At 42.8% G+C, this 15,697-nt stretch overlaps 2 protein-coding genes across 2 annotated transcripts in view; one reads left to right on the top strand and one right to left on the bottom strand.

Moving 5' to 3' along the window:
- The first annotated feature begins 1,600 nt into the window (after positions 1 to 1,600).
- Positions 1,601 to 3,120, top strand: LOC120062588 (gap junction beta-1 protein-like). The gene is made up of 2 exons (XM_039012677.1): positions 1,601 to 1,619; positions 2,279 to 3,120. Exon 2 carries the CDS (start codon positions 2,293 to 2,295, stop codon positions 3,118 to 3,120), a length of 828 nt encoding a protein of 275 aa, XP_038868605.1. The 5' UTR covers positions 1,601 to 1,619; positions 2,279 to 2,292.
- A 10,169-nt stretch (positions 3,121 to 13,289) lies between these two features.
- The window catches only part of LOC120062589 (transcriptional regulator ATRX-like), a 39,034-nt gene continuing 36,626 nt past the window's right edge, over positions 13,290 to 15,697 (bottom strand). Inside the window, exons 21-23 of the mRNA XM_039012678.1 lie at positions 14,925 to 15,071; positions 14,580 to 14,757; positions 13,290 to 13,566 (exon numbers count right to left, since the gene is read on the bottom strand). Of these exons, the coding sequence (XP_038868606.1) occupies positions 13,364 to 13,566; positions 14,580 to 14,757; positions 14,925 to 15,071 (528 nt within the window). The 3' untranslated portion in view covers positions 13,290 to 13,363. The remainder of the gene's footprint in view (positions 13,567 to 14,579; positions 14,758 to 14,924; positions 15,072 to 15,697) is intronic.

Raw genomic sequence — 15,697 nt, 5'->3', positions numbered from 1 at the left:
AGATCAGGGGAACAAACCAATCAGAACCATCTAATGGATAGATCAGGGGAACAAACCAATCAGAACCATCTAATGGATAGATCAGGGGAACAAACCAATCAGAGCCATCTAATGGATAGATCAGGGGAACAAACCAATCAGAACCATCCTAATGGATAGATCAGGGGAACAAACCAATCAGAACCATCTAATGGATAGATCAGGGGAACAAACCAATCAGAACCATCTAATGGATAGATCAGGGGAACAAACCAATCAGAACCATCCTAATGGATAGATCAGGGGAACAAACCAATCAGAACCATCCTAATGGATAGATCAGGGGAACAAACCAATCAGAACCATCTAATGGATAGATCAGGGGAACAAGACCAATCAGAACCATCTAATCCCTAAATAAACACCCAGTATATAACACAAAGACATTGACTGTCCACTTCTGGAAATGTTTGATTCATAGTTTCTTGAATGATTTTGCAAGCATCTAATTTTGCCCACTGCCCGCCCTTTTTCCCTTGCTCTCTCGCTCAGTGGTTCGGGTCAGAAGCCCTCTGCCCCTCCCCTCCCAGCACAATAAATAATGTGGCATGGAGCTCAGGCCTTTTGTTTCCACGCAGATTCTTTCTACTGTATGTTTCCGCTGGGGGTAGGCAGAAACCAGGGCGTTTTATCCGAATAACACAGAGTCTTGTTGGGGTTCTGATAAAGGACAGCATTGTATGGTAATAGTTTATATAAGACCATATGACTGCTGGGCTGCGCTGGGCTCTGCTACGGTGCAGGGTAGTGGCTAGTGTCGCGGGAATGATTAGCATTTTACCAACGCATCGTGTTCACAAGCCAAGAGCCTTCTGGTTCGATTATAAAATAAACACATTTAATTTAACCCTTCTTTGTACACATTTTGTGTACCACCACAGCTGAAGGTAAAATGCCTCATATCTCTGATTCTCTTTATTAACCATTTGGATGATGATGATGATGATGTGTTGAGATTCATGAGGAAAAGAGGGTCTGACTATCTGACTGTTGAGGTGTTCTGGAGTTCTCTGAGAATTCCAGACTAGATTCTAGAATGGTTCTGCAGAAAGAGAGTAGTTACTGACATGAAACATCTGTTCACTGGAATACAATAACTTCTCTTGGTTTGATCTGGGTGTATTTTATGATTGGCATAGTTTAAAGACTGTTTCGAGATTGGCTATAGTTCTTCAGTTACAGGAGAGGTCTTAGACAGTGTCTGTCTGAAGGTAGTTGTAACATTCTTCTAGTGAGATGGATGTTTTGAGTCGTTGCTTGGAGAATATATCTTGGCCTGTCTGTCTGGTGCAGCCGTGTCCGTCTGTCTGAAGGTCAGGTTACGGTCAGTCAGTATTAATACTTGTTGAATGGATCACATGTCTCCGTTATCGTTTCGCTATTGGCTATCGGAGCGTTATGTGGCGTGACGTTGTGCCCGTATTAGGCCATCGCCCCGAGGTTCTTAAAGCACAGGCCAGGGATAGGCTGAGTCTTGTTTTGTCGTTGCTGTGACCCGACCGCTCCAGCTCCATGGCCAGGCTACACCTGACGGTGGTGGTTTACGGACCCGGTGCTGCCGACACCGCCGGCGGAGACTGGTAGGACCAACAGCTCAGGGAATACTGGAGCTCCTTTCTAAATCACACCCTATGTAGTGGGCCCTGGTTGAAAGTAGTGCACTTTTATAGAGAAAATGGTGCTATTTAGGACATAGACAAGGGTGTGTTAGGTTGGGGGTTGTTGACTATATAGAAGGTTCTGTTTTAGTCCACATTAGTACGTTTTGAGAATGTTTTTCTGTCCGACGTGTCTGGTGTTTTAGGATTTCAGCTCAAGTATTTCTGATGATGGTTGGTTGGATACATACAGTACACCTGTGGGGTTCTTTAAGAACTCTTTCTCCCTCACTACAGGTTTGATTGATTGCCTTTTATTAAACGATCGACTCAGAGATTGTACAGTTTCAATGATTGTATCAATATCGTTACCAACGTGTTATGTACTTTGATATTCCTTCGTTACATGTTTCCTTGACATGGTCATTCTTCCGAGGTGTGATCGAACGTCAGCTTGTATCAATACATTGTCAACATAGTTGTTCCCTAAGTTCTATATTGTTTTAAAGAACAGTTATTCTCCTGAGTGTGATCATCCGCTTGACATTTCTCCTTTTCCAGACTGGGCTTGAGAAAAGCTTTTAGAGCTGAAACGTCAACATTAAACAGTCTGAACTATATCCCTTGTTTCTCCTCTCCAGACCTGGAATCGAAAATGAACTGGGGGTCCTTTTACGCCGTGATCAGCGGCGTAAACAGGCATTCCACCGGCATCGGCCGCATCTGGCTGTCTGTCATCTTCATCTTCAGAATCCTGGTCCTCGTGGTGGCGGCCGAGTCGGTCTGGGGTGACGAGAAGTCTGGCTTTACTTGCAACACCCAGCAGCCCGGCTGCAACTCTGTCTGCTATGACCAGTTCTTTCCCATCTCACACATCCGCCTGTGGGCCTTGCAGCTCATCCTGGTGTCCACGCCTGCTCTCCTAGTGGCCATGCATGTAGCCCATCGCAGACACATCAACAAGAAGATCCTGAAGAAGTCCGGGCGCGTTTCCCCGAAGGAGCTGGAACAAATCAAGAATCAGAAGTTTGCGATCACAGGCGCCCTCTGGTGGACCTACATGATCAGTGTGCTGTTTAGGATCGTTCTGGAAGTCGGCTTCCTTTATATATTCTACCTGATCTACCCTGACTTCAAGATGTTCCGTCTGGTCAAGTGTGACTCGTACCCCTGTCCCAACACTGTGGACTGCTTCGTGTCGCGACCCACGGAGAAAACCATCTTCACCGTGTTCATGCTCTCCGTGTCGGGGGTGTGTGTTCTCCTCAACCTGGCCGAGGTGGCCTACCTGATTGGTCGAGCCTGTCTGAGGTGTATCCATGGTAACCAGGAAGAGACTAAGGTAGCATGGATCGGTCAGAAACTGTCCTCCTACAAACAGAATGAAATCAACCAGATGATCGCTGACCAGTCGAAGTTCAAGTTCAACATGGGAGCTAGGAAAACCTCTATGGAGAAGGGAGAGAGGTGCTCTGCTTTCTGATAGGCTTCCAAGTCCTAGTTCCCACTCATTTTCACTGCTTCAAACTAAAGAACTAACCAGCTTGGAACCATACTGTATAGAAATCCTCATACAATAGCTCCATCTAGTCATAACGCCAATCATCATTTATTTCTTGCTCCATTTATTCTGGTGACTGGTGCTATGTTCTTGTAGGATATGAAGAAGAACAAACAGACCCAGGCGGGGGGGTATTGGATGGGCCCCCAAAAAATAAAACTAACCCGGACAAACTCAATGCTGGATTGGAGGGAGAACTTTGTTTCATCGTGATCGACACAGTCACTGTTTTGTCTCTCAACCTCGGGGCAGGAACTGGTGGATAAAGGAACATTTGTTTCAGCACATGACTTGACAAACCCATTGTATTGGAACTCACTGAGTCTCCTACAGCGGGGAGACTACTCCTACAGTAAGGAGACTACTCCTACAGCAAGGAGACTACTCCTACAGTAAGGAGCAGCGGGGAGACTACTCCTACAGCGGGGAGACTACTCCTACAGCAGGAACGAATCACTCATTAAGACATCGAAGGTCTTTTTAATGGTGCACAGCAAACGATGGAGCTTTACTACATTGTTTTAGTACTATCGGTACCAAGAGGGTAAGCAGCAGCGACGTGGAGAACTGGATTTCCTAAAATGGATTACTGACAACTTCCATTAACCAGTACAAAAGGATATGTTCATATCTCACATTATTCTGTTATATGATATGCTCATATCCCACATTAGTGTTACATGATATGCTCATATCCCACATTAGTGTTACATGATATGCTCATATCCCACATTAGTGTTACATGATATGTTCATATCCCTCAGTGATTTATATATGACATGTTCATATCCCACATTAGTGTTACATGATATGTTCATATCCCACATTAGTGTTACATGATATGCTCATATCCCACATTAGTGTTACATGATATGTTCATATCCCACATTAGTGTTACATGATATGTTCATATCCCACATTAGTGTTACATGATATGTTCATATCCCACATTAGTGTTACATGATATGTTCATATCCCACATTAGTGTTACATGATATGTTCATATCCCACATTAGTGTTACACGATATGTTCATATCCCACATTAGTGTTACATGATATGTTCATATCCCACATTAGTGTTACACGATATGTTCATATCCCACATTAGTGTTACATGATATGTTCATATCCCACATTAGTGTTACATGATATGTTCATATCCCACATTAGTGTTACATGATATGTTCATATCCCACATTAGTGTTACATGATATGTTCATATCCCACATTAGTGTTACATGATATGTTCATATCCCACATTAGTGTTACATGATATGCTCATATCCCACATTAGTGTTACATGATATGTTCATATCCCACATTAGTGTTACATGATATGCTCATATCCCACATTAGTGTTACATGATATGTTCATATCCCACATTAGTGTTACATGATATGTTCATATCCCACATTAGTGTTACATGATATGTTCATATCCCACATTAGTGTTACATGATATGTTCATATCCCACATTAGTGTTACATGATATGTTCATATCCCACATTAGTGTTACATGATATGTTCATATCCCACATTAGTGTTACATGATATGTTCATATCCCACATTAGTGTTACATGATATGTTCATATCCCACATTAGTGTTACATGATATGTTCATATCCCACAGTGATTTATATATGACATGTTCATATTCCACATTACAGTATATACTGCAGTACTGACGATGGAGGTTCTTTACACAACAACATCCTTAGCTGCAAAGTAAACCTTATTTATTGAGGTTACTTCTCACAACCAAAGATCTGATAGTGGATTGATGGATACAAATCTTTGTTATTAATAGGCGTGGGTGTTTCTAGGCTCTCAGATGGTACTATAGAGTCTCATGGTGTTTCTAGGCTCTCTGGTACTATATAGTCTGTCATGGTGTTGCTAGGCTCTCAGATGGTACTATATAGTCTCATGGTGTTGCTAGGCTCTCTGATGGTACTATATAGAATGTCATGGTGTTTCCAGGCTCTCAGACGGTACTATATAGTCTCATGGTGTTTCTAGGCTCTCAGATGGTACTATATAGTCTCATGGTGTTTCTAGGCTCTCAGACGGTACTATATAGTCATGGTGTTTCTAGGCTCTCTGATGGTACTATATAGAATGTCATGGTGTTTCTAGGCTCTCAGACGGTACTATATAGTCTGTCAGTGTTTCTATATAGTCTGTCAGTGTAGTCTTATGATTTATAGTCTTATGACTATATGACTATATAGTCTTATGATTTCACTAGGCTCTCAATGGTACTATATAGTCTGTCAGTGTTTCTAGGCTCTGATGGTACTATATAGTCTGTCTTGGTGTTTAAAAAACTCTGACATGTTAATCACAGGCATCTCAACCCATTATTGTGGATCTGTCCAGAAATTGTGGCATTGTTGACAAGTCACATGATGTGCAGTGGAACCTATGAAGAGGCAAGAATGAATTATTTCAGGCTTGGGCGTTGCCAGGCAAAGTAGATTAACCAATAACCTCCTGGTTTTTGATTGGTTGAAAATAGGCTGTTGCCATTTTACATTTACCTACAGTAATTTTATTCCATTAAATCATTTTATTTGCATAATATATTTTATTTTACACATTTAATGAGAGGAAAGTTATTGTACTGTAATATAATCCTGCTCCATCTCCTCTCTCTCTTTTCCTGTTTTAGTTTCCAGTTCGTCAGTTTACAATTTAATCATACACATTGTTCTCATAGAAGGCTAAATACATTTGTTGTACAGTAAAATGATAAAGATAATGAATTGAACCTGTGCTTGTCATTCAGCTGGTCAACAGCTCTTTATTTCTGCTGTAGTTACAGTATTAATGTTCATCTACCGTCGAGAAAACAAGTCTTTGGGTCACTTTCCTAAAATGGCCCTGTTTCCACAACTCCTAGTTGGAGGATTATGAATTTTGGGAAAGTTAACAGAATTTTGCAACCCTAATCCAGTCCATGGTGTATATAAAGACAGGTTGTAACCGTGTATATGTATATATTATTGGAATAAAATACATAATGATTTGAACAACTCAAATGTGTTGACATGCTTTATAATGTTGACTGACATTGCAGTGTCAGTAGCGTTATTTTCACGTCTTAGTGTACAGTAAATCCATGTTGATACCGTGTGCGTTTACCCGCACTCCATAGCAGCCTTCCTGGAGTTGGAGTCTTGTCATTCCTTCTTTTCCACTCCTGTCATTGGTGGCTTTAACATTCTTTGCCTGCCTGTCATTGGTGGCTTCAGGACCTAAATGCCTGCTCTTCTCCAAAGCTTTGTTCCAAATGTAGTGCACTACTTTTGACCAGGAGGCTCATAGGGCTCTAGTCAAAAGTAGTGCACTCTGTAGGGACTAGGGTGATATTTGGGACACAATCTTAGTCATGCCCCCCTCCACCACAGTGATAGACTCCATCTCCCTATATTTAGCAATGAACTTTCTCTTGATGCCAGACAGACCAGGAATTCAAGCTTATTGGCCAGCCAATCACCTCAACAGGCCGGGGGCTCTCATAGTTGTTGTTAGAGAGTGCCCTCAGGCCTGAGCCAAATGTAACTCTGGGGGATAGAGGGAGGGGATCGGGAGGGAGAGTTGGTCTTGGCTAGCAGCAGTATGAGTAGCAGCGGTGTTCAGCTGGTTGGAAGGGAGAGAGGGTCGGAGAGGAACTCTAGGAGGGAAGACAGGGAGAGAGGGTCGGAGAGGAACTCTAGGAGGGAAGACAGGGAGAGAGGGTCGGAGAGGAACTCTAGGAGGGAAGACAGGGAGAGAGGGTCGGAGAGGAACTCTAGGAGTGAAGACAGGGAGAGAGGGTCGGAGAGGAACTCTAGGAGCGAAGACGGAGAGAGGGTCGGACAGAAACTCTAGGAGCGAAGACAGGGAGAGAGGGTCGGACAGAAACTCTAGGAGCGAAGACAGGGAGAGAGGGTCGGAGAGAAACTCTAGGAGCGAAGACGGAGAGAGGGTCGGAGAGAAACTCTAGGAGCGAAGACAGGGAGAGAAACTCTAGGAGGGAAGACGGGGAGAGAGGGTCGGAGAGAAACTCTAGGAGCGAAGACAGGGAGAGAGGGTCGGAGAGAAACTCTAGGAGGGAAGACGGGGAGAGAGGGTCGGAGAGAAACTCTAGGAGGGAAGACGGGGAGAGAGGGTCGGAGAGGAACTCTAGGATGGAAGACAGGGAGAGAGGGTCGGAGAGAAACTCTAGGAGCGAAGACAGGGAGAGAGGGTCGGAGAGAAACTCTAGGAGCGAAGACGGGGAGAGAGGGTCGGAGAGGAACTCTAGGAGGGAAGACGGGGAGAGAGGGTCGGAGAGGAACTCTAGGAGGGAAGACGGGGAGAGAGGGTCGGAGAGGAACTCTAGGAGGGAAGACGGGGAGAGAGGGTCGGAGAGGAACTCTAGGAGGGAAGACAGGGAGAGAGGGTCTAGGAGGGAAGACAGGGAGAGAGGGTCGGAGAGGAACTCTAGGAGGGAAGACCGGGAGAGAGGGTCGGAGAGAAACTCTAGGAGGGAAGACGGGGAGAGAGGGTCGGAGAGGAACTCTAGGAGGGAAGACCGGGAGAGAGGGTCGGAGAGAAACTCTAGGAGGGAAGACGGGGAGAGAGGGTCGGAGAGGAACTCTAGGTCCTGGGTGAAGCCTTGACTGACTGAAGACAGGAGTGTGTTGGTGTGTCCCGTAGTGTGGAATGGTCTTGTGGCCAGTGGTGGGCTGGTCTGGTGTTTCCTGTTAATTCAAGGGCATTCCTTCTGCTGGGGCCTGGAGAGAAGAGACAGAGGAGAGGAGCGGCATGCCACAGAGGCCTCACTGGGTTGGAGAGAGGGACTGAGGAGGCGGGAGAGACACAGGAGGGGCCACATGGTCTCAGTACCACAGGGAGCCACTCCTCTGGGGGACAGTTGACTGAGAAGGTAGGTACTTCCTGTTTCAGTCTAACACTAATTTCATGAAGATCCCATTGACGTTGCTTCCAGTGGCAGTTTGGAACTCAGTGAGTTATATTTGAGGACAGACCATTTTTACGCACTTCAGCACGGCGGTCCCGTTCTGCGAGCTTGTGTGGCCTACCACTTCACGGCTGAGCCGTTGTTGCTCCTAGATGTTTCCACTGAACAATAACAGTGTAACAGTATAACTTTAGACCGTCCCCTCGCCCCGACACGGGCGCGAACCAGGGACCATCTGCACACATCCCTAGGTTTCAGAGCAAGTGACGTAACTGATTGAAACGCTATTAGCTAGCCATTTCACATCCGTTACAACAGCACTTAGTTGACCGGTGCAGCTCGAGCAGAAATTTGACGAACTGACTAGTTGGAAAGGTGGCATCTTATGACGTTGCACGTTGAAAGTCACTGAGCTCTTCTGTAAGGCCCATTCTACTGCCAATGTTTGTCTATGGAGAATGCATGGCTGTGCTCGATTTTATACACCTGTCAGCAACAGTTGTTGCTGAAATAGCCGAATCCACTAATTTGAAGGGGTCTCCTGTATGCCTATGGATGTGTAGGTAGCCGATTTGTGTATGGACCCAAATGTTTGGTATACATATTAGTTCAGAACCTCAGCTATCATAGCCAGTTGTATCAACTTCAAAACAGTCTGAATGACATTAATGAAGCCTATGGATTGAGTAGAATATAATATAACTTTGGGCCAAGGATGCAAGTCATATATACATGTAGTTATTACCATGCATTGTGGCCTGTACATTTAATATATTCACTGATCATGTGATCTACCTTGGCAAATAAAGGTGCAGTTCAGGTATGAATGTCTTTGAGATTATTCTTCAGTCATATCCAATACCAGGAGTATCAAATTCCAGTCTTTGAATGATGATGTGTCTGCTTGTTTCACAATTATACACTTCAACAGTGTTTACCAATCCTGCTCCTGGGACATCAATGGTTACACATTGTAACTAATAGGCTAGAAACGGGATTTGTAATTCATATATACAGAAAAACAGTACACTGCACTTCCTATGCATCATGTAAATGCTCTAAAACCAGATAATCTCAATATCTAATGGCCTTGATCTGCATTGATCTGATAAACACAGGATAGGTGGAGTATTTCATCAAATGAGAGACTTAATTTCAACCAGTAGAGAATGTAAAATTCTTTATTGAAAAGCTCATTATCCAAGCGTTATAAATACAAGTTCAATCTGTACTTCATTATAAAAACAGAGGAAGAAAAGAGGTGGCGGGAGGTGTAAAAGGGAAAACAGCATATGAATCACAGTGCTACCTAAATATTCTCAGTTCATCACAAAAGTATCTCTCGACAGCCCAAAGGTTATCTTAAAAGCGGGTGTGGTGGTGATGATAGAACTGGGAGTTGGCATCCTGAGTTGATCAACTGAGCAGTGCTAAGGCAAAAACTAAAATGTGCACCCCTTTTGAGAACCCAGGACTGAGAACCACTGCTCTTCATATGTGGACAAAAAAACAGACTTCATTCTGGTCAAATTATACTGCACTGAATATTATGTTTCTATTATCTCTGTCCTCACTTCTAGGGACAGGAACGAGTACCTGCCCTTTCCAGAATAGCCTCCTCTCTCACTTTGACAGTTGGAGCTGTTATCCTCCACGGCTGTTAGCTTGTTAGCTACAAATGCATCAAAATAGCTAGCTGCTGATACTTAATTAACTTAGCTAGCTAACATTATCTATACCATATGTGAAGTTGGCTAGATAGCTAGCTCATTTAGCAGCTAATTTGAGTTAGCCTGCGCTGTAGCTAGTTAGCTAATAATACATAGTTTTTTTTTTTTTACATTTCTGAAATATATTTACTTACTTGAATAGGTTCACCCAGCCATGTGGACATTTGGAAACAGAGCAGCAAAGTTTGTCACCAGGGCGTTTTAGAGGATATTACTATTGAACTTAATAACCAGACCTTCATACAAAATTGCTATGGTGAATTCCTAACGCACAACCGAAAATGTACCGTTATCTAGTGTACATGCACCGTTAGGCCTACTTGTAGCTAACATTTTGGTTAAATGTAGCTACTTCTGTGTCTTGAGACTGCTAGCTAACAATAAAACGGACAGGGAGTATCCCAAACCCCCCTATCCATGAATCTCTAGAGACGTCCCTGATCTGAATGCAGCCTAATCCATGATGTGTTCCGGTTATGTAGGGTTTGACGAGTCGCTAACTAACCGGCACCGAGGTTGACTGTACAACATGTCATTTAGATAGCAGTCCACTGGGGGTCAGTGTTGTCTATATTTAATTCATAGTCCATTACAAGTCTGTGTTCCCAGGTGCAGTCAGATGAGGGTGTAGGCTGACGGAGCGGCCAAAGGCTGTGTGGTTGTATTGAGGTTGTGTCCCAAGGTGAAAACAAAAGGTCATTGGTCACCTACACAGTTTAGCAGATGTTATAGCGCCTAACAATGCATTAAAATGGCAAACTGGCACACAAATAATCCATTTAAAAAAAACAAGAAATGTCAGAACGAATCTAATTAACAACCCAAATAACAGTAATCCAAATGCAATCTACACTGGATTAATTTACACAAGATATACTATGAATGATATGTACAGCAGATATACTGATAATGATAGGTAGCCTAGTGGTTAGAGCGTTGGGCCAGTAACTGAAAGGTTGCTGGATTGAATCCCTGAGCTGACAAGGTAAAAATCTGTTGTTCTGCCCCTGAACAAGGCAGTTAACCCACTGTTCCCCAGTAGGATGTCATTATAAATAAGAGTTTCTTCTTAACTGTTAAATTTAAAAAATGATATGTAGAGCAGTATCCAATCAGATGTCGGTCACATACAGTGCCTTGGAAAAGTATTCACCCCCCTTGGTGTTTTTCCTATTTTGTTGCATTACAACCTGTGATTTAAATTGATTTTATGTAATGGACAAACACAAAAGTCACAAAATTGGTGAAGAGAAATGAAAAAAATTGCGTGTTTAAAATAATAACTGCAAAGTGGTGCGTGCGTACAGTTGAAGTCGGAAGTTTACACACACATAGGTTGGCGTCATTAAAACTCGTTTTTCAACCACTCCACAAATCTCTAGTTTGTAAACAAACTATAGTTTCGGTAAGTCGGTTAGGAGATCTACTTTGTGCATGACACGAGTAATTTTCCCGACAATTGTTAACAGATTATTTCACTTATAATTCACTGTATCACAATTCTAGTGGGTCAGAAGTTTATATACACTAAGTTAACTGTGCCTTTAAACAGCTTGGAAAATTCCAGAAAATTATGTAATGGCTTTAGATGCTTCTGATAGGCTAATTGACATCATTTGAGTCAATTGGAGGTGTACCTGTGGATGTATTTCAAGGCCTACCTTCAAACTCAGTGCCTCTTTGCTTGACATCATGGGAAAATAAAAAGATATCATCCAAGACCTCAAGAAAATAATTGTAGACCTCCACAAGTCTGGTTCATCCTTGGGAGCAATTTCCAAACGCCTGAATGTACCACGTGCAGCTGTACAAACAATAGTACGCAAGTATAAACACCATGGGACCACGCAGCCGTCATACCGCTCAGGAAGGAGACGCGTTCTGTCTCCTAGAGATTAACGTACTTTGGTGCAAAAAGTGCAAATCAATCCAAGAACAGCAAAGGACCTTGTGAAGATGCTGGAGGAGGAAACAGGTACAAAAGTATCTATATCCACAGTAAAAACGAGTCCTATATCGACATAACCTGAAAGGATGCTCAACAAGGAAGAAGCCACTGCTCCAAAACAGCCATAAAAAAGCCAGACTACGGTTTGCAACTGCACATGGGGACAAAGATTGTACTTTTTGGAGAAATGTCCTCTGGTCTGATGAAACAAAAATAGACATGTTTGCCCATAATGACCATGGTTAGAGGAAAAAGGGGGAGGCTTGCAAGCCGAAGAACACCATCCCAACCGTGAAGCACGGGGGTGGCAGCATCATGTTGTGGGGGTGCTTTGCTGCAGGAGGGACTGGTGCACTTCACAAAATAGATGGCATCATGAGGGAGGAAAATTATGTGGATATATTGAAGCAACATCTCAAGACATCAGTCAGGAAGTTAAAGCTTGGTCGTAAATGGGTCTTCCAAATGGACAATGACCCCAAGCATACTTTCAAAGTTGTGGCAAAATGGCTTAAGGACAACAAAGTCAAGGTATTGGAGTGACCATCACAAAGCCCTAACCTCAATCCTATAGAACATTTGTGGGCAGAACTGAAAAGGCGTGTGTGAGCAAGGAGGCCTACAAACCTGACTCAGTTACACCAGCTCTGTCAGGAGGAATGGGCCAAAATTCACCCAACTTATTGTGGGAAGCTTGTGGAAGGCTACCCGAAATGTTTGACCCAAGTTAAAAAATTTAAATGCAATGCTACTAAATACTAATTGAGTGTATGTAAACTTCTGACCCATTGGGAATGTGATGAAAGAAATAAAAGCTGAAATAAATCATTCTCTTATTATTCTGACATTTCACATTCTTAAAATAAAGTGGTGATCCTAACTGACCTAAGACAGGGAACTTTTTACTAGGATTCAATATCAGGAATTGTGAAAAAAATGTGTTTAAATGTATTTGGCTAAGGTGTATGTAAACTTCCAACTTCAACTGTATGTATGGGGGACAGAGGAAGGGGTAGTCATGGAAAAAATTATGTCAACCCCTACTATTTAACACAAGAGTCCATATAACTTACTATATTGAACAAAATCAACACGCAACAATTTCTAATATTTGACTGAGATACAGTTCATAGAAAGAACATCAATTTAAATAAATTAATTGGGCCCTAATCCATGGATTTCACTTGGCTGGGCAGGGGCACAGTCATGGGTGGACCTGGGAGGGCTTGGGCCCTCCACCAACCAGAGGATCTGCAGAGAAGAATGGGAGAAACTCCCCAAATACAGGTGTACCAAGCTTGTAGCGTCATACACAAGACTCGAGGCTGTAATCACTGCCAAAGGTGTTTCAACAAAGTACTGAGTAAAGGGTCTGAATACTAAATGTAAAATTTCAGTTTTGTATTTTTTATGAATTAGCAAAAATGTCTAAACCTGTTTTGGCATTGTCATTATGGGTATTATGTGTAGATTGATGAGGGGGGAATCCATTTGAGTAAGGCTGTAACGTAACAAAATGTGTTAAGAGTGCAGGGGTCAGAATACTTTCCCAATGCCCTGTAGGCTAGCGGTCTGGATATAACAGGAAGTAACGGACATACACTCTATGAGGTTGTTCTGCAGTGGTGTGCCGGTGAGCACCACTCTCCGTCGGGTCTTGATGGAGTTCATGGCTTTAGAGATGGCCGACGCTTCGTTCTTCAAGATGTGGCCCTCATCACAGATCACAAAGTCTGGGCCTGGGGAGGGAGTGAACACAGAGCAGAGAGAGTTAACCTCTTAACGCTGGGGGTCAGATTTTTTTTTTTTTTTTTTTTTTTTTTTTTTTTTTTTTAAATAACGTTCCCAAGGTAAACGGACTATTTCTCAGGTCCAGATCGTAGAATATGCATATAATTTACAGATTAGGATAGAAAACACTCCAAAGTTTCCAAAACTGTCAAAATATTGTCTGTGAGTATAACAAAACTGATTCTGCAGGCGGAAACCTGTGTTTCCTGGACCGTCTTTCTCCCATTTAAAGGGGTATCAACCAGATTCCTTTTCCAATGGCTTCCTCAGGCTGTGACCAGGCTTTAGACATAGTTTCAGGCTTTTATTTTGAAAAATGAGCGAGATTTTTCAAAACTAGTCAAGTGTCCTCCGAATAGTTCCTGCACGCGAGAGAGGTAGCTCTCCATTTTCTTTTTCTCTCTTATTGAATAGGTTACGGTCCGGTTGAAATATGATGTTTGTTAAAAACAACCTGAGGATTGATTATAAAAAATGTTTGACATGTTTCTACGACCATTACGGATACTTTTTGGAATTTGTTCGAGCGGAACGAGGCTTTGGTTTTCGTTTTTTTGTTATAAAAGTAATATTTATCGAACAAAAATAACATTTGTTGTGTAACTGGGAGTCTCGTGAGTGCAAACATCCGAAGATTATCAAAGGTAAGCGATTAATTTTATTGCTTTTCTGACCAAGCTAATATAAGGCTAACTGTTCTAGCATTGACTCACAAAAGCTTGGATTGCTTTTGCTGCAAAGCATCTTTTCAAAATCTGACACGATAGGTGGATTAACAACAAGCTAAGCTGTGTTTTGGTATATTTCACTTGTACTTCCATGATTATAAATATTTTTAGTAATATTTTTGAATTTGGCGCCCTGCAATTCAGCGGTTTAGGAAAGTGATCCAGCTAACGTAGAGAAGTTAAAAGAAACTGGATACAAGATATAACCGTGTGTGTGTGTGTCCTCTACCTACCTGGGTCAACCAGGGTCTTCTGGAAGGTCTCTTTGAGTTTCTTGCTCTTGATGTTTCTACCCTGTGTGAGGTTACGGTACATCTCATAGCCAATGATCATGATCCCTCCATCCTCCTGCCACTGCTGCAGAGCAGCCGCTCTCTCCTGAGGTCGCTTCACCGTGGCCAGCTCCGTCACCTAGTGACAGACAGCGACACACAGACAGCGTAAAGACACACAGACAGCGTAAAGACACACAGACAGCGTAAAGACACACAGACAGCGTAAAGACACACAGACAGCGTAAAGACACACAGACAGCGTAAAGACACCATTCAGACACACACATAAGAGTAAGTGTGTACCTCTAAACTCTCCTTGTCCTTGAAGCCGTACGGCCACTTCTCAAACTCATTGAGCCAGTTGAGAACCGTGTTGAGAGGACAGACGATCAGAGCCGTGGAAAAGTCTAACTTTTCACACAGCAGTAGTGTGTGGAGTAGGGTTACCACCTAGTGATAGAAACAGAGTTAGATACAGTATAGATATAGACAGGTCTAACTTGTCACACAGCAGTAGTGTGGAGTAGGGTTACCACCTAGTGGTATAAACAGAGTTAGATACAGTATAGATATAGACAGGTCTAACTTGTCACACAGCAGTAGTGTGTGGAGTAGGGTTACCACCTAGTGATAGAAACAGAGTTAGATACAGTATAGATATAGACAGGTCTAACTTGTCACACAGCAGTAGTGTGGAGTAGGGTTACCACCTAGTGGTATAAACAGGGTTAGATACAATATAGATATATACACAGAGAGGTCTAACTTGTCACACAGCAGTAGTGTGGAGTAGGGTTACCACCTTGTGGTATAAACAGGGTTAGATACAGTATAGATATATACACAGAGAGGTCTAACTTGTCACACAGCAGTAGTGTGGAGTAGGGTTACCACCTAGTGGTATAAACAGGGTTAGATACAATATAGATATATACACAGAGAGGTCTAACTTGTCACACAGCAGTAGTGTGGAGTAGGGTTACCACCTTGTGGTCAAAGTATGTAATGAGAGGGTCAGATGAGATAAATGGTTAGGAGTGGAGGTAGACATTATGCTCCTCCCACAACCCAGAAAC

The sequence above is a fragment of the Salvelinus namaycush genome, chromosome 17, assembly GCF_016432855.1.
Source record: "Salvelinus namaycush isolate Seneca chromosome 17, SaNama_1.0, whole genome shotgun sequence".
In the NCBI taxonomy this organism is placed as follows: domain Eukaryota; kingdom Metazoa; phylum Chordata; class Actinopteri; order Salmoniformes; family Salmonidae; genus Salvelinus; species Salvelinus namaycush.
This window is presented reverse-complemented; position numbering and strand designations above follow the sequence as displayed.